This window comes from Rhineura floridana, chromosome 8 (genome assembly GCF_030035675.1).
Source record: "Rhineura floridana isolate rRhiFlo1 chromosome 8, rRhiFlo1.hap2, whole genome shotgun sequence".
Lineage (NCBI taxonomy): Eukaryota > Metazoa > Chordata > Lepidosauria > Squamata > Rhineuridae > Rhineura > Rhineura floridana.
This window is the reverse complement of record NC_084487.1, coordinates 18,133,498-18,156,769: the sequence shown is the minus strand read 5'-3', so window position 1 is coordinate 18,156,769 and position 23,272 is coordinate 18,133,498. Positions and strand designations below refer to the sequence as shown.

Sequence of the window (23,272 nt, the reverse complement as noted above, 5' to 3'; positions counted from 1 at the left end):
TTTGCTCCCACAAGAGGCAGTGATAGCCACCAACTTGGATGACTTTAAAAGAGAATTAGACAAATTCATAGAGGATAAGGCTATCAGTGGCTTCTACTCACAATGGTTGTCTCCTTCCTCCAGTGCTGGAGGCAGTATGCCTATGAATACCAGCTGTTTGGGATCTCACAAGTGAGGACAGGCTGTTGCCCACAGGTCCTGCTTGTGGGCTTTCCACAGACATCTGGTTGGCCACTGTGAGAACAGGAAGCTGAACCAGATGGCCTGACTGAGCAGGGCACTTCTTACGTTCTTACTTCAGACTTGTTCTTCAGTCCTGCCTCCTAGTTTGTCCTTTGATCCTGACTGGCTCTCTTGTCCTGACTTCAGGCTTCATTCCTCAACTCCCATCCCCCTGTTCCTGACTTATCCCACACCACTGCCTGCAGCCCAGCCCTGACAACTGCTTTGCAAGAGGGTCACTGGGGGTGAAAGATAAATACTGGTTGTGCTGAAGAGCACTGTGACGCCCTTCCCTGGCTCTCCCTGTCAGGTTCCTACCTGCTCGTGGCTACTGCCTTTCACTAGGCACCACCAGGGACTCCACCAGTCCGGACTGTCCTTTTTTATGGTTTCTCTCTCCGCTCTAGCACAGATCTCAATAGATCCCCCTGCTAGGCAGCACCACCAGTCACGTTCTACAACCAATGTTCCCAGAGACCTTGCCTGAGTCTCTCTATCCGGTTACATTCGTGACTGCGTGCCTATGCTGTTCCCAACCCCCTTGTATCAATGCAGATAACTCATAACTCAGGGTTGCTCTGGATACTTATAATGTTATCTTCTCCTCTTCACCGCTGCCACCATTTGTTACTGTTTCCCTTCAGCCTTGGTCATTACCTTACCCTCCCTTCTGGTCTGTGAAACCCCAGCCAAGGATCAGGCCTTCGGTAAACCAAAATAGTATTTATTAAATAACATTAATAACAAGATAACTTTGATAATGATCTACAAGCTTATGGTTTCATCTATTACTGTGATATTTGACTTATTACTAATCCGAACTCCACCTCACTCTTTCTCCACACTCTCCTGACATACACCAACTCACACCCACCTCCCAACTCCACCAAAACAACCCACTCACGTCCACCCAGATTCAACTGTCATCCTTCCATTTATACTCTCAGCCATCCAAACACTCAGCCAATCATCCAGCATTCTGCTGCTCATTTACTCCCCCCTCCTCTTTCACTCCACTTACCACATATCTTCTATACAAACAGCACTTACCATATATACATTAATACAGGAACATCACAAGCACCCCTAATGAAGACCCTAATTTGATAGGTGTTGGACCTAATTCAGTGTATCTCTATTAGGATTGCCAGGCTCAGGGCCTGAGAATGATTCTGTATCTTTAAGAGAAGAGAAAATTCAGCCAAGTGCAGGTTTTCTTGCAACACTGTAATGGGAAAAACCACAAGGTGAAATTCTCCCTTCCCCCTGGAGAACTTTTAAAGATACAGAAGACCTCCTGGTTGCCAGGCCCAGCCTCCAAGAGGTCTTTTGTATCTTTAAAAGTAGTGCAGGGGGAAGGGAGAATTCCACCTTGTGGTTTTTCCCATTACAGTGTTGCAAGAAAACCTGCACTTGGCTGAATTTTCTCTTCTCTTAAAGATACAGAATCATTCTCAGGCTCTGAGCCTGGCAACCCTAATCTCTATACACCTAGTTTGTTTTTCTTTCCTCCTCCCCCAACAACACCAACAGCAACACTGAGTACTTTATAAGCAAACAAACAACCCCCATGAGGTTGAGCTGAATGTTAATCATTGCTCATAGTGAAATGGCAGTGACAGTGTGATTCAGAATGAAAACAACAGATGCAAGGGAGAATGATGTTGATCTGCTGGCTCCAGGGAGCTGCCACTTCAAAGGAGGCCACATACTTCAAGCACCAGCTCAGGTGCTGTTGGAGGCTCACACACTTTCTTAATAATAATAATAATAATAATAATAATAATAAACTTTATTTCTACCCCGCCCTTTTTCCAATAGGACTCAGAGCGGCTTACAACTAAAAACAACACCAATTAAAACATACAGAAGTATACTATTAAAAAAGAATTAAAATATGAGAAAAATTAAAACCATAAAATATAGGTTATAAACAGCGGACAATTTAAAATAATAAATAATCAGTTTATCAGTTTATCAGTTTGTTTATTTTGTTTTGCCAGTTTGTATACCACTTAACTACAGTTGTCTCTGAGCAGCGTACAAGAGACTCAATGAAATGAAGCTCAAAATGAGTTAAAACTATAAAATCAGAATTCAGTCAGGAGACAGCTCAGGGGTGGGTGGCGGAGATGATGTGGCGATGGGAGGTTCACTTTCAGACACCATCTCATCTCTCACAGCCGGCACTGGACAAACTACTGATGTCTTCTCTGGTTTCAACCCCCTCCCATTGCAGACGGCTGGGCCCCTCCTTCGGACCTCTTCCTGCTCACTCTGCCAGGAGTTCTCTATGCAGCTTATGGCAATAGGGCCCCATGGCAAGGCACACAGGCCTTTCTCTGATGTCAGGAGGGAACTATTCTGGATTAGGTTGTTTGAATGCACTGTAGATTAGGGACAGGGAGCCTGCAGCCCTCCATATGTTGCTGGGCTCCAACTCCCAACAGCCACAGCCAGCATGACCAATGGTCCAGACGACGGGAGCTGTAATCCAGCAACATCTGAAGGACACTGGGTTCCTCATCTCATCGCTTCTGTAGATGCAATATGGACTTTCCACTCCTTATCTCATTGATTAGATGGAGAGTCATGATAGCGTGAGGGAGGTTCCCTTGGATGGTTATTCCATGTTAAGAAATCATCAGATTGGCAAATGCTTTGCCATTCTCAGATCTGATCATCTTGGAAGCCGCTTGGATTCCACTGCAGCAGGGAAGGTTGGATTCTTTCTGCCCAGTCCCAAGCTTTCCCATTCTCATAACTTCACCAACCCCTGCAGAGCTCCTGAAAACAAACAGCACAATGATCCCAGAGGTTGATCCGCTAACATATAACACACTGCTGATAGGAAAAGCAACAGTGAGGGGCCTGTTAATGACAGCCTAAATATTTTCCTGACCTTTACTCTACCTTGCAATGCTTCACAGATGAAAATCAGGGTACATTTTTTTCTTCCTTATTCTTACACCTAAGGATGGATCCATCAATTTTGGTTCTCCCTGTCTCTCATTTTTCCAATCTTAAATTCAGTTCTCTGCATTTCTGCGGCAATTTGTGATTTTTTTAAAAAAAATCCTCATGAGAAAAGCATTTTAGTGTGGATTTCTCCTAATGAGCACAGTTTGTATGCAGTCTTGACTCATGCACACATTTTTGCAACCAGTTTTCCCTAATATAATGCATTTTTGCATGTTATTTTCACTAATACATTCATGGTTATGCATACTTTCCCCTAATATATACACTTTGGTAAACATTATTTGATTGGACAACTGCATTACAAAATTTGGAAATGCAAATTTCAAAGAATGTCTGTAGTTTGGTTCTCATATTGTTTTGGAAAGTGTGAATTTGATAGATTTGGCTTTAAAGCGAACTGAATCGAATATTTCCTCTTTACCTACTTATTCCAACTGTAAATGCTTTCCGCCATCTTCCACCTCAACTTCATATTGTCCCAGACTCTTTTCTGCCAACATTCTGCTGAAGGTTCCAGCAGTCTGACCTAAAATCAAAGAGTGTGTTTGTTCTTTTAGTTAGGAAATACTGGGAAATTTCTACAGGTCCATAAGTTCAAAATCAATCTTATTGGCCGCAGCTTCTGTAAAAAAGCTAGCTGAAGATTATTCATTTATTTCCTGTATGAATCCCTTCCTGTGAAACCCCTTGAAACCATTAACAGTTGGGGAAGGGCTGTAGAGCATTCGATTTGCATGCAGAAGGTGCATCTCCAGGTAGGGCTAGGAGAGAGTCCTCTCTGAAATCCTGGGGAGCCACTGCCCGGTAGTGTAGACAGTACTGAACTAGAAGGATCATTGGTTCCTCTCGGTATAAGGCACTTTCCTATGTTCCTATGTTCCAGTTAAAATATCATAAAAACATCAACAATAGAAACATCTATAAAAACTATTTCAAATCCAATACAGATGCCTAAGGGATTAAACCCTCTATTTAAAAGGCTTGTTGTAAAAGGAAAGCCTTCAGTGTGGGCTGAAAAGACAAGAGAGACACTACTTGTCCGATATATAGTGAAAGGGAGTTCCAAAGGGTAGGTAGGTGCCACCATGCTAAAGGCCTGGTCCTATATCATATGGAAAGGATCTCCTGATCAGTGCTATCTACAGGAGGCTCTTTCTCATGCGGGGGTGGCCTGGGGAGAGGGGTTGTGGCTGAGGAGGAGGTGTAGCATGGGAAGAGTCCTAAGGACCAGATAAAGAGTCCCTGAGGGATGCACCAAGGTTCTTCACCACCACCTTAATTGATCTTTAATTATTCCTGTTTAAAAATTATTTCTCCTGTCTCTAGAAACGTCATCCCCCCGCCACATTCCCAAAACCCCAAGCACGAATATTAGTGAAATACTGTAAACAGAACAGATTGTATGGTAGAATTACCTACTTTAAAACATCTTCAACCTGCCGTAAAATACAGGCCTTGCCATTCAGCTGTCTTTCTCTGAAGTCAATATGAAATTGCTCTAGATTAGGTGGGTTGAATTCTGTGGATACAAAAGGGACATGACGCTCTCCTCTTTATTTGTTTTTTTCAGTGATTAGATGGATACATCTATTTATGGACTTGGATGAAATGAAGAACTAACCATAGGAAACAATGAGTGTTCCTGTCTCCAAACAAACCACAGGGTGCTTTCAAAGCAAGGTCGCAAATATGCCAGGATCACATTCAGAACATTTTCTATCTAAGCCGTTTTTTGACACCAGAGGAAAATACATGAATTTCTAAGAGTGAGAGCAGGAGGAGACAGGCTTGGGATTACACAAGTAGACCCTAAACAGGAATTGTGTTTTGTTTGCTTAGGAAGTTGGGATAGTTAATGATTTCCCATATGGACCTCAGAACCCCCTCCTTTTAGGAGAAAATGCTATGTGCAACATCACCTCAAATGATGCCATAGTGACTGCTGAGTTGGATCTGTAAAGCAGGTAAGCTAAGTTCTGCTTCCTACTGGGTATAATGCAGTGCACTGATGATCTCTGGACAAATTGCAGTGCCAAGTATGCTAAAAATGCTTAGTGGCACATGCTGATGAAGACAGAAGGCAGTGTTCTCTTTGCTGTTTTTGCTTCAGGAGAACAAAGAGAGATAATGGACTGATTCACACATGCATGCTTATTGCTTGATGTGTCATAATGTGGTGACTTCCCATTGGAGAACTTTCAGCATCATGTGTGTGAACTGCCTTCCCCAAAATGTAGCGTGGGTTGCCAACTTTAGCTTTAAGAATTGGTGCTCGAGTTTGGTTCCCCCCTCCCTTTTCCTTTCTTCTTTTTGCGTCACATCATTTAGATAGCAAGCAGCAGACTTTTTGGCTGAAACACTTTTCAGGAGCTGCTCCTTTAAGAGCAAGTTCACCTGCATAGTTCAGCAACCAGTATTGTTTCCTGCCATGGCATAAAGATGCTCACTTAATTTTGTGTATATCAAGCTGCTCTTAAAGACACAAGTGCAGAGGCTAATAGTGGGTCTGTGGCTGGGTTGTTTGTTGGGCTGAGCACCCGTGATCACCTTCAAGTGAGTGGATTGCAGGCAAAATGTCTCTGTGTGTGAAATCTTGAGAGGCCCACAGCAGGATGGCCTGTCTTAGTGATTATGATGGACAAGCTTTGGAGGGGAGATTAGAGGTGCTTACAGCCTGTGCAAGCTCCCACCTATCCCTGCTACCATTTGGATGCTCTACCACTGTGCCCAACAGCCTGTTGGTGTTGGTGTTAAACAACCTCTGATAGACTACAGCAACCCCTCCCTCCCTGCCCCTTCAATCTGGCTTGGTACTGCGTTGAGTACCCAGGCAAACTGAGCTGAGTTGGGTTTGTCCCCCCCCCCGGCTATCAGTAATAGACTGATAGTTCAGTTCACCAAAGACCTTGCTCATCCATGATTTAATTGTGGATGAGCACACCTACCTGGCATGATGTATTACTGATCGCCGGGGGGACCAAACCCAACTCAGCTCAGTTTGTCTGGGTACTCGATGCAGTACCAAGCCAGATTGGAGGGGCAGGGAGGGAGGGGTTGCTGTAGTCTATCAGAGGTAGTTCTCAATCACTAGGAAATCCCTCCTTGGAATAGGACTGGAGGCATCTGGTGCTTGGTCTCAAAAAGACAGGTTTGGGATGCTGTCCATGTACCACTCACCCTGCTGCCCAGCAGCCTCCTTGGCCAGACTGGCTCAGGTGCTCTTCACCCTTGGGTCTAACTCAGAATTTCATAGCCCTGGGGCAACCCCAAGGCTGGGCACACAGAGCAAGGCCCGATTCCTATGTCATGCAGACCTCCTGATGATGGTATCTGCAGAAGGCCCTCACCTGCAGAGTGCAGTGATTGACTAGCTATATAAGACGGTCTTTCAGGTATCTTGGTCCCAAGCTGTATAGGGCTTTGTACACCAAATCTAGAACCTTGAACTTGGCCCGGTAGCAAATGGGCAGCCAGTGCAATTCTTTCAGCAGCGGGGTGACATGTTGACAATACCCTGCCCCGGTGAGCAGTTTCGCTGCAGTACGTTGCACCAGCTGCAGCTTCCGGACCAACCTCAAGGGCAGCCCCATACAGAGCACATTAAAGTAATCCATCCTGGAGGTTACCAGTGCGCGGATAGCAGTGGTCAGGCTATCCCGGTCGTAGCTGCAGCTGTCTTACCAGTCGAAGCTGGTAAAAGTCACTCCTAGTCATTGAGGTCACATGGGCCTCTAGTTACAAAGATGGATCCAGGAGCACCCCCAGACTATGAACCTGCTCTTTCAGGTTCTCATCCAAACAGACAATTGACCAGTTATCCAGACTCAGGAACCACCTACCCACAGCACAAAAATGCATTAAATTGCTTTGTAAAAAAGTGTATTTTAGGCAAAATTGCATACAACAATGTGTATATAAGGAGAAATTTGTACTAAAATGCTACGTTTTCACAAAATATTTTTTGAAAAAAGATTGCAAACTGATGTGGGAAAATGGAGAACCAAATCTGAGACTGGAAAAACCAAATCTGAGACTGGAAAAATGAGGAGCAGAGAAACCGAAATTGACATATTCACCCATCCCTAGTGCTCTGTGAAGAAGTACCTCCTTGTGTTTGTCCTGAATCTTCCAGGATTCAGCTTCATTGCATTATTATACCTGAGTTAAGTGTGCATAAGAATGCATATATTAGTGAAAAAGGCATATAAAAATACATTATGTGGGGGGAAATTGCTTTGCAAAAATGTGTATATTAGGAGAAATTAGCACTACAATGATGATGAATTTTCATTTGGAAAAAAATCGCAAACTGGTGTAGAAATAGGGAGAACTGAATTTAAGATCGGAAAAATGGGAAAGTGGGAGAAACCATCCCTTGGGATTAGACAAATTCATGAAGAATAAACTATCCATGGCTACTTGCCATGATGGTGACATAACAAACCCAGGATGAGATCTGAATACCAGTCTGTGGGGAACAGTAGACATCGAGGGCTGTTGGGCTCATTTCCTGTTTGCAGGCTTGCCATTAGCGTCTCGTTGGCAACCAACAGAAACTGGACTACATGGGGCTCTTTTTATTTTCTTATGGCCGCAACAAAAAGGGGTGATCGATTGTATCCAACTCAGAGTAGACCCATTGAAATTAATGGACCCAAGGTAGTCATGAGAATTCATTTCAGTGGGCCTTCTCTGACTAGAACTAACATTGGATACAATTATATTTCACGCATGGTGAGGTGAGTTTGTTTTCAGCAACTTTAGATTAGGACTTGAGGCATGATAAGAGGAAATTAAAACCAGACATTCATAGGCCATGAAATCTGGGCAGCCAAGTTATAGGCTAGGAGTCTTCTTTTTTTAAGGGTAATCTGGGGATTCAACACAAATAAAGTCAGGTCAATCCAAAGTGAAACCTCGCATGATCTAAAAGACTGTTTGCTTGATAAGTATGTGTCAGATCCTGTTGAAAGTTTTGTTTTTAACTTTTTAAACAGTACAGGTCTGGGAAATCTGTGGCCCTCCAGATGTTGCTGGACTACAATTCTCATCATCCCTGACCATTGGCCCTGCTGGCTGGGGCAGATGGGAGTTGGAGTCCAACAACATCTGTAGGGTTGCAGATTCCCCACCCCTGCCTTAGCAGATGGTGAGGAAAACTGATGAGGGAGGAAGTGTATACAGTTCATTAGAAGGGAACATGATGAAGAATGTCATATGAGAGTTTTCTTTGTGGGAAACAGGGAAATCATTCAAGATAAGGCATCATGATCCTGAAGGACACTGACTCAGAGAATGTGAATGGATCAGCCATGGAAGTGAAGCCAGCAACCCAGTCTTTGGAGGATGAAGGCATCAAGAAACTACCAGCCAAGGCAAAATCATCATCTTGCAAAGGGCTGAAGGTCCAGTGAATTATTATTATTATTATTATTATTACCATTTTTAAAACATTCTAATGTTTTCTGCTTTCCAACAGTAGGTCTTTTCTTTGGGGACCTTCCAGTCAATTTGGAAGCATGTGGTATGACATTTAATGCCTATTACTGGTGGGATTCAGTCTCAACTGGTTGATTAATGGTCATAGACGTGGGATGTTTCTAATCCAGGGATGGATAACCTGTGCATATCCTCATGTTGTTGGACTTTTTGCGGTAGAGCTGATGCCTGTACAGCCATTCCTCTACATGCTTTATGCCCACAGTTGTTCTTTTGAACACAGTAGGAGTGCTAGTGTTAAGTACAGAACTATACATTGGGGTAGCCAACATGGTGCCCTCCATATGGATGTGAAAGTTGGACAGTGAAAGAAGTGGATAAGAGAAAAATCGACTCATTTAAAATGTGGTGTTGGACGAGAGTTTTGTGCCTACCATGGACCATAGAAAAGACAAATAATTGGGTGTTAGAACAAATTAAACCAGGACTATCACTAGAAGCTAAAATGATGAAACTGAGGTTATCATTCTTTGGACACATAATGAGAAGACATGATTCACTAGAAACGACAACAATGCTGGGAAAAATAGAAGGGAGTAGAAAAAGAGGAAGACCAAACATGAGGTGATAGATTCCATTAATTTAATTTATTCATTAATGACCTAGAATTAGGAGTGAGCAGTGAAGTGGCCAAGTTTGCTGACGACACTAAATTGTTCAGGGTTGTTAAAACAAAAAGGGATTGCGAAGAGCTCCAAAAAGACCTCTCCAAACTGAGTGAATGGGCGGAAAAATGGCAAATGCAATTCAATATAAACAAGTGTAAAATTATGCATATTGGAGCCAAAAATCTTAATTTCACATATACGCTCATGGGGTCTGAACTGGCGGTGACCGACCAGGAGAGAGACCTCGGGGTTGTAGTGGACAGCACGATGAAAATGTCGACCCAGTGTGCGGCAGCTGTGAAAAAGGCAAATTCCATGCTAGCAATAATTAGCAAAGGTATTGAAAATAAAACAGCCGATATCATAATGCCATTGTATAAATCTATGGTGCGGCCGCATTTGGAATACTGTGTACAGTTCTGGTCGCCTCATCTCAAAAAGGATATTCTAGAGTTGGAAAAGGTTCAGAAGAGGGCAACCAGAATGATCAAGGGGATGGAGCGACTCCCTTACGAGGAAAGGTTGCAGCATTTGGGGCTTTTTAGTTTAGAGAAAAGGCGGGTCAGAGGAGACATGATAGAAGTGTATAAAATTATGCATGGCATTGAGAAAGTGGATAGAGAAAAGTTCTTCTCCCTCTCTCATAATACTAGAACTCGTGGACATTCAAAGAAGCTGAATGTTGGAAGATTCAGGACAGACAAAAGGAAGTACTTCTTTACTCAGCGCATAGTTAAACTATGGAATTTGCTCCCACAAGATGCAGTAATGGCCACCAGCTTGGATGGCTTTAAAAGAAGATTAGAAAAATTCATGGAGGACAGGGCTATCAATGGCTACTAGCCGTGATGGCTGTGCTGTGCCACCCTAGTCAGAGGCAGCATGCTTCTGAAAACCAGTTGCCGGAAGCCTCAGGAGGGGAGAGTGTTCTTGCACTCGGGTCCTGCTTGCAGGCTTCCCCCAGGCACCTGGTTGGCCACTGTGAGAACAGGATGCTGGACTAGATGGGCCACTGGCCTGATCCAGCAGGCTCTTCTTATGTTCTTATGTTCTTAATCTGCAGACTTGAACTTACAAGATCTGAACAGGGTGGTTTAGAACAGATGCTATTGGAGGTCGCTGATTCATAGGGTCGCCATAAGTCGTAACCAACTTGAAGGCACATAACATCTCCCAACAGTCAGGAGTGCTGGATAGTGTAGTCCAGCAACATCTGGAGGGCCACAGATTGCCCACCCCACCCTACATAATAATTGCATGAAGGACAGCAAAAGGTTCCACCATGGAGGGTAACCATCTTTATTAGGAGATACCTTTTAAAACGCATTAGTATCCTTATATGTGTCATGGCTAAACCTTGGCTTTTTAAAACAGATTCCACAGCAGTACCTTGGCTCAGATTAAGGCCTGAAAATGACCCACGGCCTCTCTCACAACTGCCTGATGCTTAAAAAAATCCCAACAGTCTAGGCCAGTGGTTCCCAACCTGGGGGCCAGGACCCCCAGGGGGGCCACGAAATAATCCAGAGGGGGCCGTGAACAGTAAAAGAATGAATTATTTATTAATTTTTTAAAAAAGTCTTCACTCCTTCTACACTGTCTGCTTTCCACTGCCGCTGCAGATGACACCTCCCCCTTGCTCCAAACGAGAGGGGAGGCCTTTTGCTGAAGCGCCAGAGCTTCTTTCAGGCACACCAAGGGCAGGCATTTGCCTATAAAATACATGGCAGATGCCAAAGGAGGCTGAGGGTGGAGCTACCAGGAAGAAGAGGGGATTACTATCACTGATTCCTGTCTCCTTGCACTGCCGCTACTGACAACACCCTTACTTAGAATGAGAGGAGAGGGTTTTTTGTGAAGCAAAAAGAAGCAAGCCTGCAAAGAAAGGCTGCTTTCCCACTTCCTTCCTGGCAGCCAGCCTGCCTCCCTAGGGGGAGGGAGTCACAAAAAGTTTTCAGCCTATAAAGGGGGTCCCATGCTCATAAAGGTTGGGAACCACTGGTCTAGGCCATAGATGAAGCTGGTGTAATGGCTGCACTCTATACAATGATCTAGTCTCCAACAGCTTCCCTAAAGCAGATGCAATTAAAGATCTTCAGAGCCTCATCAGGAGTGATGGGCATGGTTGTCCAGTAACATCTGGAGGGTCAGCGGTTCCCCATCTCTACCCTAAACCCAAGTATCCAGAACTGCACTCTTCACTGATACATGGGTGAGATACAGAATACCTTCATGGAAATCATTAATGTAAAGGACATGTCAAGGCTAGGTCTGCGGACCAGGCCCAAGGCAGTCCCCAGCCCCAGCATAATCAGCACACAATATTTCCACCCATCCACGCACCCCTAGGTGTTCTAGTGAGTGCCCTGCGGCTGGGTCTAGGAACTGCCATTCTAATTTCTCTCATTGCCCCCAGGGCACTGCAGGACATTTCTTTGTAACAGCCTTCCCTAACGTGGGATCCTGTGAATGTTTTTGACTGTATCTCCCATCATCCCTGATAATTGGCCATGCTGGCTGGGGTTTATGGGAATTATAGCCCTAAAACACCTGGAGGGCACCACATGGGGGGGGGGAAGGAGGCTTGTTTATAACAATAACCTATGAAGAACCAATCAATATGGCTTATAACAATGATGCCAATGAGCAAAAGCCAATTGTTTGAAAATCGTTGGTGATCCTTAGGAATAACAACTTGTCGCCTGAAATATTTGACAGGCAAGGCAGCCTACAAAAGCAGCAGCATTTGAGAGCACAGCCATCTCACAATATTGTTTCTTGGGCACAGCTTGACAGCTGCTCTGCAAGCATTTGCAGATGGCTTTGATCACACACAGCCAATCAGATTCAGGGGGAACAGAGAGGAGGGGCTCTGGTGCTCTGGTGCTGGAGCAGAGTCACCTGCTGGCTGGCCCCTTTATTGATTTCCTGGAGGAGCAACAATGTTAGGGGCCACTGTGTTGATTCAAGACCTGCCCCATACCTGATATTGGGGCAGGGAGTTAATTTGGAATCAAAAGATCCCAACTCCTTGCGGTTGTCATGGAACATCTGAAAGAAGGCTTTTCTTCTGCTGTGTTTCAGTCTTGATTTTCAGACCGACCATACTGCTGAGGAAAAGAGTCTGGGACATTCTGTTGACTGCCAACTCTCTCTCTCTCTTTCCTCTTTTTGTGCAGTGCAGTCAATATCATCCCAAGGTTCAAAACCCAATTTGTGTTGTTTGCTTACTTATAACCAGGTTATTCAAGCATTTCTAACTTTTGTCCAGTGCAACAGGCCTTTATTTGTTTTGGGACCAGGTGAAATGACAAGAGGGGTGTATTGACAAAGCTGGGTAATATTTAAGCGATCATCAGCAAGTCCTGCATTAACATAAAAACTGTGATGCTGATGAGAACAGCATTGATCCAGTGACTACCCAGCTGCCTTGGCTTCTGATCTGTAAAAGTCTGTGTCCATGTCTGGGGGTCAGAGTGAGATGGAATTACTACGTTACAAAATACATCATACGTGTCTCATGATAGTCTATGACATAAGGATGCTGATGCATTCTTGCATAGTTAAAATGCACAATAAATGATCATATATAAATAGCCAATTTCTGGGTTCTGTCTCTGTCACACTGTGGCATTTCCAAGAAACAGAACCCAGGGCAGGTCTATGTTAACAAGAGAGAACTTGATTCTCAGAGTCTTCCTGCACTTAACTTTTATAATGGCATAGTTGCTATTTGATCCATTTTTAAAGCAAATTTAGTGCTTGCCATCTGGACTGTTGGTTAATTATAGCTTTACATAGGAGAGTGAGTGCATATTTACCCATCCAGTGGAAGCTGGTCCATTAGGGCAGGTGGGACAGTGCCCCACCCAATCTGCTCTCAGCCACCCCCTATCTCCTTCCTTACAACCAGTCTAGGGCACAGCACTGCCCGTCAGCTTCCATCTCCTCAGTCTCAGGGTTGCCTTTGCAGAACTCAGTAGGGAGGAGGAGAAGGACAAAACCACAATTAGATGGCTCTGTTCGTCATTGGCTCTGGCTCCACCTACTTTTGGGCTCCCTGACTTCCGCCCCACCAGGCCCAATGGGCACCACCCATCACTATACCCATCCTCAGCAATGGCTGGTTGTGTCCAGTTTGTGAAGAGTCCCATGACTGTAGGCATGCCCCATCCTGCTTTCGTGTGCTGCTAACCAGTAAATGTCAGAGTTATGAGCATGTGCTCAGCATACCAAGAGCCTCTCCCCCCGTTATTTGTTGTTATACATAACCCCTGTTATTCCAGAATTCTCACCCCACGGGAAATTAAGAGAAGGAGTTGCTTGTGTCTCTTTCAGCTATGGGGAACCTGGTTATGATCATTAAATTTTTGTTGTTGTTATGTGCCTTCAAGTCGATTATAACTTATGGCAACCCTATGAATCAGCAACTTCTGCATCTGCTATAAACCACCCTCATGAACCACCCTGCTCAGATCTTGTAAGTTCAGGTTTGCGGATTCCTTTGTGGAATCAATCCATCTCTTGTTTGGCCTTCTTCTTTTCCTACTCCCTTCTGTTTTTCCCAGCATTATTGTCTTTTCTAGTGAATCAAGTCTTCTCATGATGTGTCCAAAGAATGATAACTTCATTTTAGCTTCTAGTGATAGTTCTGGTTTAATTTGTTCTAACACCCAATTATTTGTCTTTTCTATGGTCCATGGTATCTGTAAAGCTCTCCTCGAACACCACATTTCAAATGAGTTGATTTTTCTCTTATCCACTTTTTTCACTGTCCAACTTTCACATCCATACATAGAGATCGGAAATACCATGGTCTGAATGATCCTGACTTTAGTGATAATTGCTGTCCTAGGCAATATATTGGCACAATGTCAGTATCTGTATGCACCACTGAGAAGGAGACAGTAGTTTCTCAGTCTAATGTTGAGCCTGACCAAAAACATAATTTAAGATGGTAAGACAATGCCCACCCACCCTCAACCCCTCCATTCCCTGAGGGATGATGCTCAGACATATTCCACATAAATGAAAACATTGAGAATCCATTCCAGATCTTTCACAAATGATGGCTTTTTTTTACCTGGTAGAACCAAAAATAGCTTTAAGAGTACATTATTCTGGAATAGCAGGAAAATAATGATGATGTGTGAAAGCATGCCAAGAAAATAGTTCAAAAAGCAACTGTGCCACTATAAAAGGTAGGTGCAGATAAGTCCTTAGTGGCTCCCATTAAGTTTGTCTCAGCAGGAAGGCTGTTGGGGAAGAGGGGCTTAATCTGGTGTTCCTCCCCAAGAAATGAGGGCCACCATTCCTCAACCCAGTGAGTATGTGCCTTTACTTTCTCCCATGTAAGTGAATGGCTGCTAATGCCATTCGTGCCTATGGACATTGCACATGGAGGTAATGTTTTGGTGGAAGGAAAATCTGCCCCCTATCCCTGAGACCAGGTAGCATGGCTGCTATTGAATAATAGTCCTGCCTACAATGTATGGACCCTCTTTCCTCTATTCTCCCATAATGACAATGGGCTCTGTTTCCCCCCCCCCAGCACAATATATGTATTTATTTACTAGAGTTGTGTAGGCTTAACGGCTTGCACACTAAAGTTTTTGATCAAGCAGAGAATTCTGGATGTTGACAGAGTATGATAGCCCTCTCAAACTGCTCTTGCTCCCCTATAGCCCTAGGACAAAATGTTCCCCCTGGGAAAGAATGTGCCCTTTATTTTGGCAAACTATCCATGCCAAAGTATAGGAGAGCTTTTTTTTCTGGCTAGAGTTAATGCCATGCCCTCTGTGATGATGGAAGGTGCTTCCAAAGCACACCCTATGATCAGAGACTGTGTGCATGTGGTTCTGGTGTTGTGGAGTCTATAGTAAACATGCTTTTGTATTGTAATTTTTATGGTGCGAGGGACATGATACTGCACCCTATTTTGGAACTGTTTCTTGGTCATGCTGATGGGAGTTCTTTTGAAAATATGTTTAAATTGTAATTGTCCCTATGTTGTTTTAAATGTTGCCAAATTGTTATTGACATTAGGGCTAAAATGCTCGCTGATTAGCATTTATAGAGCAACTGGTTATAATGTTTGTTCAGTTGTTTCTAATGGTCGCTGGATCAATAAACTTTGCATGAAAGTATTCATTTACAACTGCTGTTATTTAGGCATGCTGGAAAATTTTGACAAAAACAGAAATGGGAATGGGAATTGCTGATGTCTGCTTATTCCTCTCATGTCTGGAATGGAAACTAATCCAGCAAAACCAAAATATTTGCAGTAGTTATTGCTTTCAGGCCACAAACAATGGGTGGTGGTATTCAATGCTAGTCCTACTCAGGGTAAATCCATTGAAGTTAATGAACCAGAACTAAGGCTCATTCATTTCAATGGGTCTAACTCTGTTGTTATGTGCCTTCAAGTCGATTATGACATATGGCAATGCTATGAATCAGTGACCTCCAAGAACATCTGTCCTGAACCACCCTGTTCAGATCTTGTAAGTTCAGATCTGTGGCTTCCTTCATGGAATCAATCCATCTCTTGTTTGGCCTTCCTCTTTTTCTACTCCCTTCTGTTTTTCCCAGCATTATTGTCTTTTCTAGTGAATCAGGTCTTCTCATGATGTGTCCAAAGTATGATAACCTAAGTTTCTAGCTTCTAGTGACAGTTGTGGTTTAATTTGTTCTAACACCCAATTATTTGTCTTTTTTGCAGTCCATGGTATCCGCAAAGCTCTCCTCCAACACCGCATTTGAGTTGATTTTTCTCTTATCTGCTTTTTTCACTGTCCAACTTTCACATCTATACATAGAGATCGGGAATACCATGATCTGAATGATCCTGACTTTGGTGTTCAGTGATACATCTTTGCATTTGAGGACCTTTTCTAGTTCTCTAATAGCTGCCCTCCCCAGTCCTAGCCTTCTTCTGATTTCTTGACTATTGTCTCCATTTTGGTTAATGACTGTGCTGAGGTATTGATAATCCTTGACAGGTTCAATGTCCTCATTCTCAACTTTAAAGTTACTTAAATCTTCTGTTGTCATTACTTTAGTATTTTTGACATTCAGCTGTAGTCCTGCTTTTGTGCTTTCCTCTTTAACTTTCGTCAGCATTCTTTTCAAATCATTACTGGTTTCTGCTAATAGTATGGTATCGTCTGCATATCTGAAATTATAATATTTCTCCCTCCAATTTTCACATCTCCTCCATCTTGGTCCAATCCCACTTTCCATATGATATGTTCTGTGTACAGATTAAACCAATAGGGTGATAAAATACGCCCGTCTCACACCCTTTCCGATGGGGAACCAATCGGTTTCTCCATTTTCTGTCCTTACAGTAGCCTCATGCGCAGAGTATAGGTTGCACATCAGGACAATCAGAGGGTGTGGCACCCCCATTTCTTTTAAAGCATTCCATAGTTTTTCATGATCTACACAGTCAAAGGCTTTGCTGTAATCTATAAAGCACAGGGTGATTTTCTTCTGAAATTCCTTGGTCCGTTCCATTATGCAACATATGTTGGCAATATGATCCCTGGTGCCTCTTCCCTTTCTAAATCCATTTTGGACGTCTGGCATTTCTTGCTCCATATATCTAACTCTAGGTAAGACTAAGTTGAATACAATCCAATATGTAATTGATTTTACATTGTTGCGTTCCCCCCATTTATTAATTACATTAATTGCATAAGTTACATAATTTCACCACAATAGACAGGAAAAGACTTTAGCAGAAGATGAACTGCAGCAGAACAGAAACAGTTTTGCACATGATGAATACAGCTTGAAACGGGAAATGATGCCTCCTTATATCCTTAATACTATTACTAATGAATTCTGTTCAGTGCACCAGATTGCTACTTCTTAATGACTTAGTGATGTTATGGGACATAAGACAGCTTTCATCTCTTTTTCATCCACATGTCATTCTGGGAAGAGTGATGCTCCCCACTTCCATGTCCGGGAACCCCTTCACATATAGGGAGCTATCTTTCACAATGAACTTGCTGAGGCTACCATTATTCATGCTTGTTCTATGTGGGAGCATCACAGAAGTCCTCATTAAGCATGGCTGAAGGGTAAGGTAGTATGTGAAGTGGTTCATGCCTTCTAAGCATTTTGTGCTGCAAAAGACCTAGTATTGCCAAACCCACTTGTCATCTATGAGTATACCAACAGAAAATAAAATCTGAATCGGACTGATGTATCCAGTAGAACACAGATGGGGAACTTGTGGCTCTCCAGATGTTACTGAACAATTGATTATGCTGATGGGAGTTATAGCCCAACAATATTTGGAGGGCCATAGATTTCCCCATCCCTGCAGTAGACTGTCCCATGGTTTTGCTAACATGTACATAGATATATGCAACTTTAACCTTCCACTGATTGAAAAAATTACAATTATCAATCTGAGTTTGGGTTCAAATAGACCCCAAGAATGCCATAAAGATGAAATTCATGGGGGAAGATATTAAGCGTAACACCATTTGCAAATTAAAAAATGATGCTTTCCCCCCTCTCTTCCATCTTTTGTTAGGCTTTCCTGGCTGCCCTTTCATTTACCTACTTCAGCAAAGTATTTTCTGGGGCTATGATGAAAAGTTCTTTCACACAAATGGAAAGAAGATTTGGTATCTCTTCCTCTACAGCTGGCTTCATGAATGGAGGCTTTGAATTGGGTAACTAGTACTTAATGCAAAGGGGGAGGGGGAGAAAAGCCACAGTGAAACCATTTTTCGTCCATGGTGAAACCCATTTTGCCATGCCTTTACTGTTCCTGTTTTCTTGCAGTAGCCACCCTAAAAAAAAAAAATCTTTCTGAGGATAGGGGCTAAACAATTTAGCAACAAATATTCCCCATTTGTAACAGTTTGCTATGTTTTCTAGGGAATTTGTTGGTGATTTCGTTTGTGAGTTACTTTGGGGCGAAATTTCATCGGCCAAGGGTGATTGCTCTTGGTTGTTTCATCATGTCCCTTGGGAGCTTTTTGACAGCAATGCCTCACTTCTTCATGGGATAGTAAGTATGTGTGCTCATATTTAGATAGTTAGGCTGTAATCCAATACTTTGGGTTTCCATTGAACCCAATGGAGCTTACAGCCTTGAACTGCAGCCTTAGTTAGATAGATTTGTCGCACCTCTGCTGCTGAAGGCACTTAATGTGATGGAGAATTAAACATTAGCTAAAGAGTAGAGAGACAGACAGATCTGTCTAGTTTTGGTTCACATCAGTTTCAAAGGTGTTCATTCCTATGTCCATTCCATTCTGGTTCTGTAATAATGTCTGTTGTTGTTGTTTTTAAATCCTATGAATATTCATATTTAAATTTCTATTTAAACACAAAATATGCAATTAAATAATGAAATGAAATATCTGCCACAAAATATGTAAATATTTTATCATAAAAATGCATTTAAAGATTATTTTATTCCAATGTACAAAATTCTAAACATATTTCATCTTAAAACATGAATCTGAAACACATGTTGGTACTTGTTTTTTTTGCTTAGAATTGTATTGCAATATTCAGATAAGTGTAAATTATGACAGATAACTGCATTCTAGTCTATGTGTTTGTCCACAAAGTGTGAATTAGGTCAGTTCACCTTGTCTGTGTACAAACATACATTTAAAGCATATTCACCCCTCCCCCAATATCCTGGCAACTGTAGTTTGTTAAAGGTGCTGAGAACTGTAGCACTGTGACAGGTAAACTACAATTCCCAGCATTCTTTGGGGGAGGGAGAATGTACTTTAAAGGTATGGCATGTATGTAACCTTAAAAATGCAGACCAGACAAAATTCTCCTCCACCCCATTCAAAGGGCACCTAAAAGGACCAGAGTCTCTCTCTCTTACGGGCCATATTAACACCATACATTTATTCCACTATTATTCCTCTTTATACAGTCATGGTTTCCCCAAAGAGTTCTGGGAAGTGTAGTCTGTGAAGGGAGCTGAGAGTTGTTAAGAGACCCCTAGTCCCCTCCCAGAGTTACAATTGCCAGAGTGGTTTAACAAGGAATCCCTCTTCCCCAGAGCTTGAAAGTAATTAGCTACAAAAAATGAATTACTTGTAATTTATTACTTTTTTGAGGAACAAGTGGGTAATTTCTTTACATTTTTATTGTAATAGAATGAGAAGTAATTTTATCACTTTTGAGGAGCAATTGTAATGTTTCCAGCATTACTTTGGGGCATTACTTGGGGGGGAGCAGGGGAAGTCTTCTGCTCCTCTGATTTGTGGATGAAAATCATGTGCCTCAAACTGGGCTTCTGTGCAGCATCACTCTTCCCTTGTGCTCTGTGAGTGGGTAGGAGGCGATGAGGGAGGAGGTGGAGAGTGAGGCAGAGGATGGAGTGCAGAAAACAATTGTTTAAAAAATGCACGGTGGTGGTGAAGAATGGAGTGGAGGGAAAAAGGAGCCGGAGGGCAAGAACATGGATAAAGGAGGAGAAGGAGGCAGCAGCAGAATGGAGATAAAGAACTGTGGAGGTGAAAGATGGCAATGTGTGTGTGAGTGTGTGTGTGTAAATTCTGCCTTTGCACTTGGCATGCAAAGCAGCCTGCGCCACCCTCCCTGGCTACTTTGCTGCATTTGCAGTGTTTTAACTTTTTTGCATCTCAGAGAAAATGTTTGCTTGGGTAGGTGTCCCTTAGTTGGTGGCAGGACAAGGTCCAGGGGATGGTTAAGTGAGAGAGATTATGCCTGCTGGCTGAGACAGTGTGTGTGTGTGGGGTCGCACTTGGTTTGATGTGCAAAGATCTGAGTAGTGGCCTCTGCCTCCCTCCATACCTCCCTTACCAGCGGAGAGACCACCGCTGCTATCTTAACAATAAAAAGAATTATTCTACTACCTCTGTGTGTGTGTTTATTTTTAATGTTGTTTTAGACAACTTAGTGTGCAGCAGCCAAGGCCAGTACTTTGTAGATGCTTTAGTATTTTTAAAAGTAACTGAAGTGTAATTGTAGTGATTACTTTTGAGTAATGGTAAGGTAGTCAATTCCATTCAGAACAATTGTAATTGTAATGCTAATTTATTCCTTTCGGGGGCCATGTAACAGTAATTTATTCCTTTTTAAAAGTAATCTTCCAAGCTCTGCTCTTCCCAGGGAACTCTGTGAATTGCATGTCTGTGAGGGGATTAGGGGTAACCTCCCAACTCTCAGCACCCTTCACAAACTATACATCCTAGGATTCTTTGGGGGAAGCCACAACTGGTTAACATGAAATAATAGTGGGGAAAATCGATGGTGTGAATGTGGTCATGATCTCACCTAAGATCTTTCTCAGAGGTCCTCCTCAGGTTCTTCCTTTGGAGGTTAGGTGGGTGGCTACCTGGGAGAAGCTTGGAATGCTTTGAGTTTTAGAATGCCCGACTCAGGCTTTTCATTTTGAGAGCATTTCGATATTTTGGATGGCATTCCATGTTAGCCCTACTCAGAGTAGGCCCCTTGAATTTAATAGATACGGCTGGTTTAGGTTTATTCATTTCAGTGTAGGACTTAGTTGAATACAACCTTATGTATTTCTTATTTTATTGCTGACCTTTTTTAGCTGCTCTGCTTTTTTAAAAAATGTTGCTTTTATAGTGCTATTGTACCACTGTTTGAAGAAAGGGCGGGTTGATATGTGAAGTGTGGCAGAAATGTCTGAAATAAAAAAATATGATCAGCAAAATATTAAAACATTACCTAAACCAGGATTAGGTCCCAGAGGATGGTCTGGAGATGCATGAGGCCACTGCCTTACTGAAGCTAAGCAGGTTGGGTCTGTTCAAGGCGACCACCTGGGCACCAACTTAGGTTTCATAATGGAAGACAAATGGGATAGAAATCTAAGGCAATGAATGAATTAAATAAACAACCCTCACCAAGTTAAACCCAAAACACCAAAAGCCAGCCCCAGTTTAGGGGGGAAAGGCCTTATTGAGGAATGCTTTGGCATGTCTTCAGAGGACCATACTAGGGAGACAACCACCAAGAATATTTCTTTCTATGCCCTTGCTAGCCTAGATCAGTGGTTCCCAAACTTTCTTTCCCACAAACTACTTGAAAAGTGCTGATGGTCTTGGCAGATCACTTATTTATTTATTTATTAAATTTATTAGTCGCCCATCTGGCTGGTTGTCCAGCCACTCTGGGCGACATACAAGATAAAAAACAATACATTAAAACGTTAAAATTTAAAACCATAACAGTAAAAACCTAACCCACCCCAAAAGCCTGCCTGAAGAGCCAGGTCTTCAAGGCCCGGCAGAAGCTCATCATAGAAGGGGCATGGCGGAGATCATTTGGGAGAGAGTTCCATAGGGTGGGGGCCACTATTGAAAAAGCCCTCTCTCTAGTCCTCACCAGTCTAGCTGTTTTAACCGGTGGGATCGAGAGAAGGTCTTCTGAGGCTGATCTTGTTGAGCGGCATCGCTGATGATGCTGGAGGCGCTCCTTCAGATAGACTGGGTTAAAACCGTGTAGGGTTTTAAAGGTCAAAACCAACACCTTGAATTGGGCCCAGTAAACAACCGGTAGCCAGTGCAACTCCTTCAACACTGGAGTGATGTGATCTTGCCGGCGGCTGCCTTTAATCAGACGAGCCGCCACATTCTGTACCAGTTGCAGCTTCCGGACCATTTTCAAGGGTAACCCCACGTAGAGCGCATTAAAGTAGTCTAGGCGAGAGGTGACCAGGGCATGTACCACCGGTGGGAGCAGATGGTTGGGAAGGTAGGGGCGCAGCCTCCGTATCAGATGGAGTTGATACAGCACCGCCCGGCTCACAGCCGAGACTTGAGCCTCCATGGACTTAATGATTTCCCTGCCTGTTGTAGCAATTGTAATGCGCTGCGCTAGGTGCTGTGTGATTTTTAATTGTATTTTTATTGCTTCTTTTATTTCTTATATTGAATGTTAAAATATTACAATTGCCATCCTATAGAATTCAGACTATAATACAATAAAATCAAATAATACAAATACAAATAATACAAAAGAATCAATAAAATACAATTAAAACTCAATATGAATATTTAATATGGCCATGGTGGGGACCACCTGAATGAAGCTCACAGGCCACTGGTGGTCCATGGACTACAATTTGTGAACCCCTGGCCTAGAATTTGAAGAGAATTCCCTATTCCCCTCACAGAGTTACAATTCCCAGAGTTCCCTGGGAAGAGGGATTGATTGTTAAACCACTTTGGGAACTGTAGGAGAACAGGGATCTCCTAATAACTTCTCTCAGCTCCCTCAACAAATGACAGCTCCCAGGATTCTTTGGGGGAAGCCATGACTGTTTAAAATGGTATAATTCCGCTTTAAATGTATAGTATGGATGGGCCCTAAGTGTAGATTTCTATCCCAGTTTGTATCTGTATTGGATTTGAAAGTGTTTTTATATATGAAAATGGTTTCAACTGCTTTTATATAATAAATAGTTTTAATCGTTTTTTATATATGAAATGAATATAGAGAGAGAGAGAGAGAGAGAGAGAGAGTTGATGCATTTTTTATTCAATTATTTTGAAATGTTTCACAGGAAGTGATTCATAAATGGAAATCAGGCAATCAATAGTGCTGTTTGATGAATGATATTTGATCTTCTAGAATAGGAACACATTGGTCCATTTTCCTCAATATTGTCTACACTGACTGGCAGAGGCTTTCCAGGGTATCAGGCAGGGAACTGTCTCAGCCTTACCAGGAGATGTAGGGGACTGAACCTGGGGCATTCTGCATGCAAAGCCGGTGCTCTATCACTGAGCTACAGCCCTTTCCCATGAAGAGTTAAACTGAATTCTGACATTTTGTTTTATTAGAGGCATGGAGGGAGGGTTTTGTTCCTGTGAAATGCAGCCCACGGGGAAGGGAGGCTTGTCTCTTCCCTCCACAGTCCTGACTGGAATGGAATGCACCTTTCTTATTTTCATTCCAGCTTTGTTCCCTGT

At 42.8% G+C, this 23,272-nt stretch overlaps 1 protein-coding gene and 1 long non-coding RNA gene across 4 annotated transcripts in view; one reads left to right on the top strand and one right to left on the bottom strand.

The window, feature by feature from the left end:
• Positions 1–2,166: 2,166 nt before the first annotated feature.
• LOC133390243 (uncharacterized) lies at positions 2,167–4,965 on the bottom strand. Of its 2 annotated transcripts, none has more exons than XR_009764347.1 (4): positions 4,826–4,965; positions 4,624–4,723; positions 3,626–3,730; positions 2,167–3,009 (listed from the first exon to the last, which is right to left on the bottom strand). It is a non-coding gene; the product is annotated as an uncharacterized LOC133390243 (long non-coding RNA). The 2 variants fall into 2 exon arrangements; XR_009764346.1 differs by having other exon boundaries at positions 3,630–3,730.
• Positions 4,966–5,062: 97 nt separating this feature from the next.
• LOC133390242 (solute carrier organic anion transporter family member 1B3-like) overlaps positions 5,063–23,272 on the top strand; it is a 50,549-nt gene continuing 32,339 nt past the window's right edge. The window contains exons 1-4 of one of the 2 annotated variants that reach the window (XM_061638441.1): positions 5,063–5,168; positions 8,448–8,609; positions 17,863–18,004; positions 18,213–18,345. In XM_061638441.1, the coding sequence (XP_061494425.1) occupies positions 8,472–8,609; positions 17,863–18,004; positions 18,213–18,345 (413 nt within the window). In that variant the 5' untranslated portion in view covers positions 5,063–5,168; positions 8,448–8,471. Of the gene's footprint in view, positions 5,169–8,447; positions 8,610–17,862; positions 18,005–18,212; positions 18,346–23,272 lie in introns of those variants that run through there. The other variant, XM_061638442.1, reaches the window with a different exon arrangement.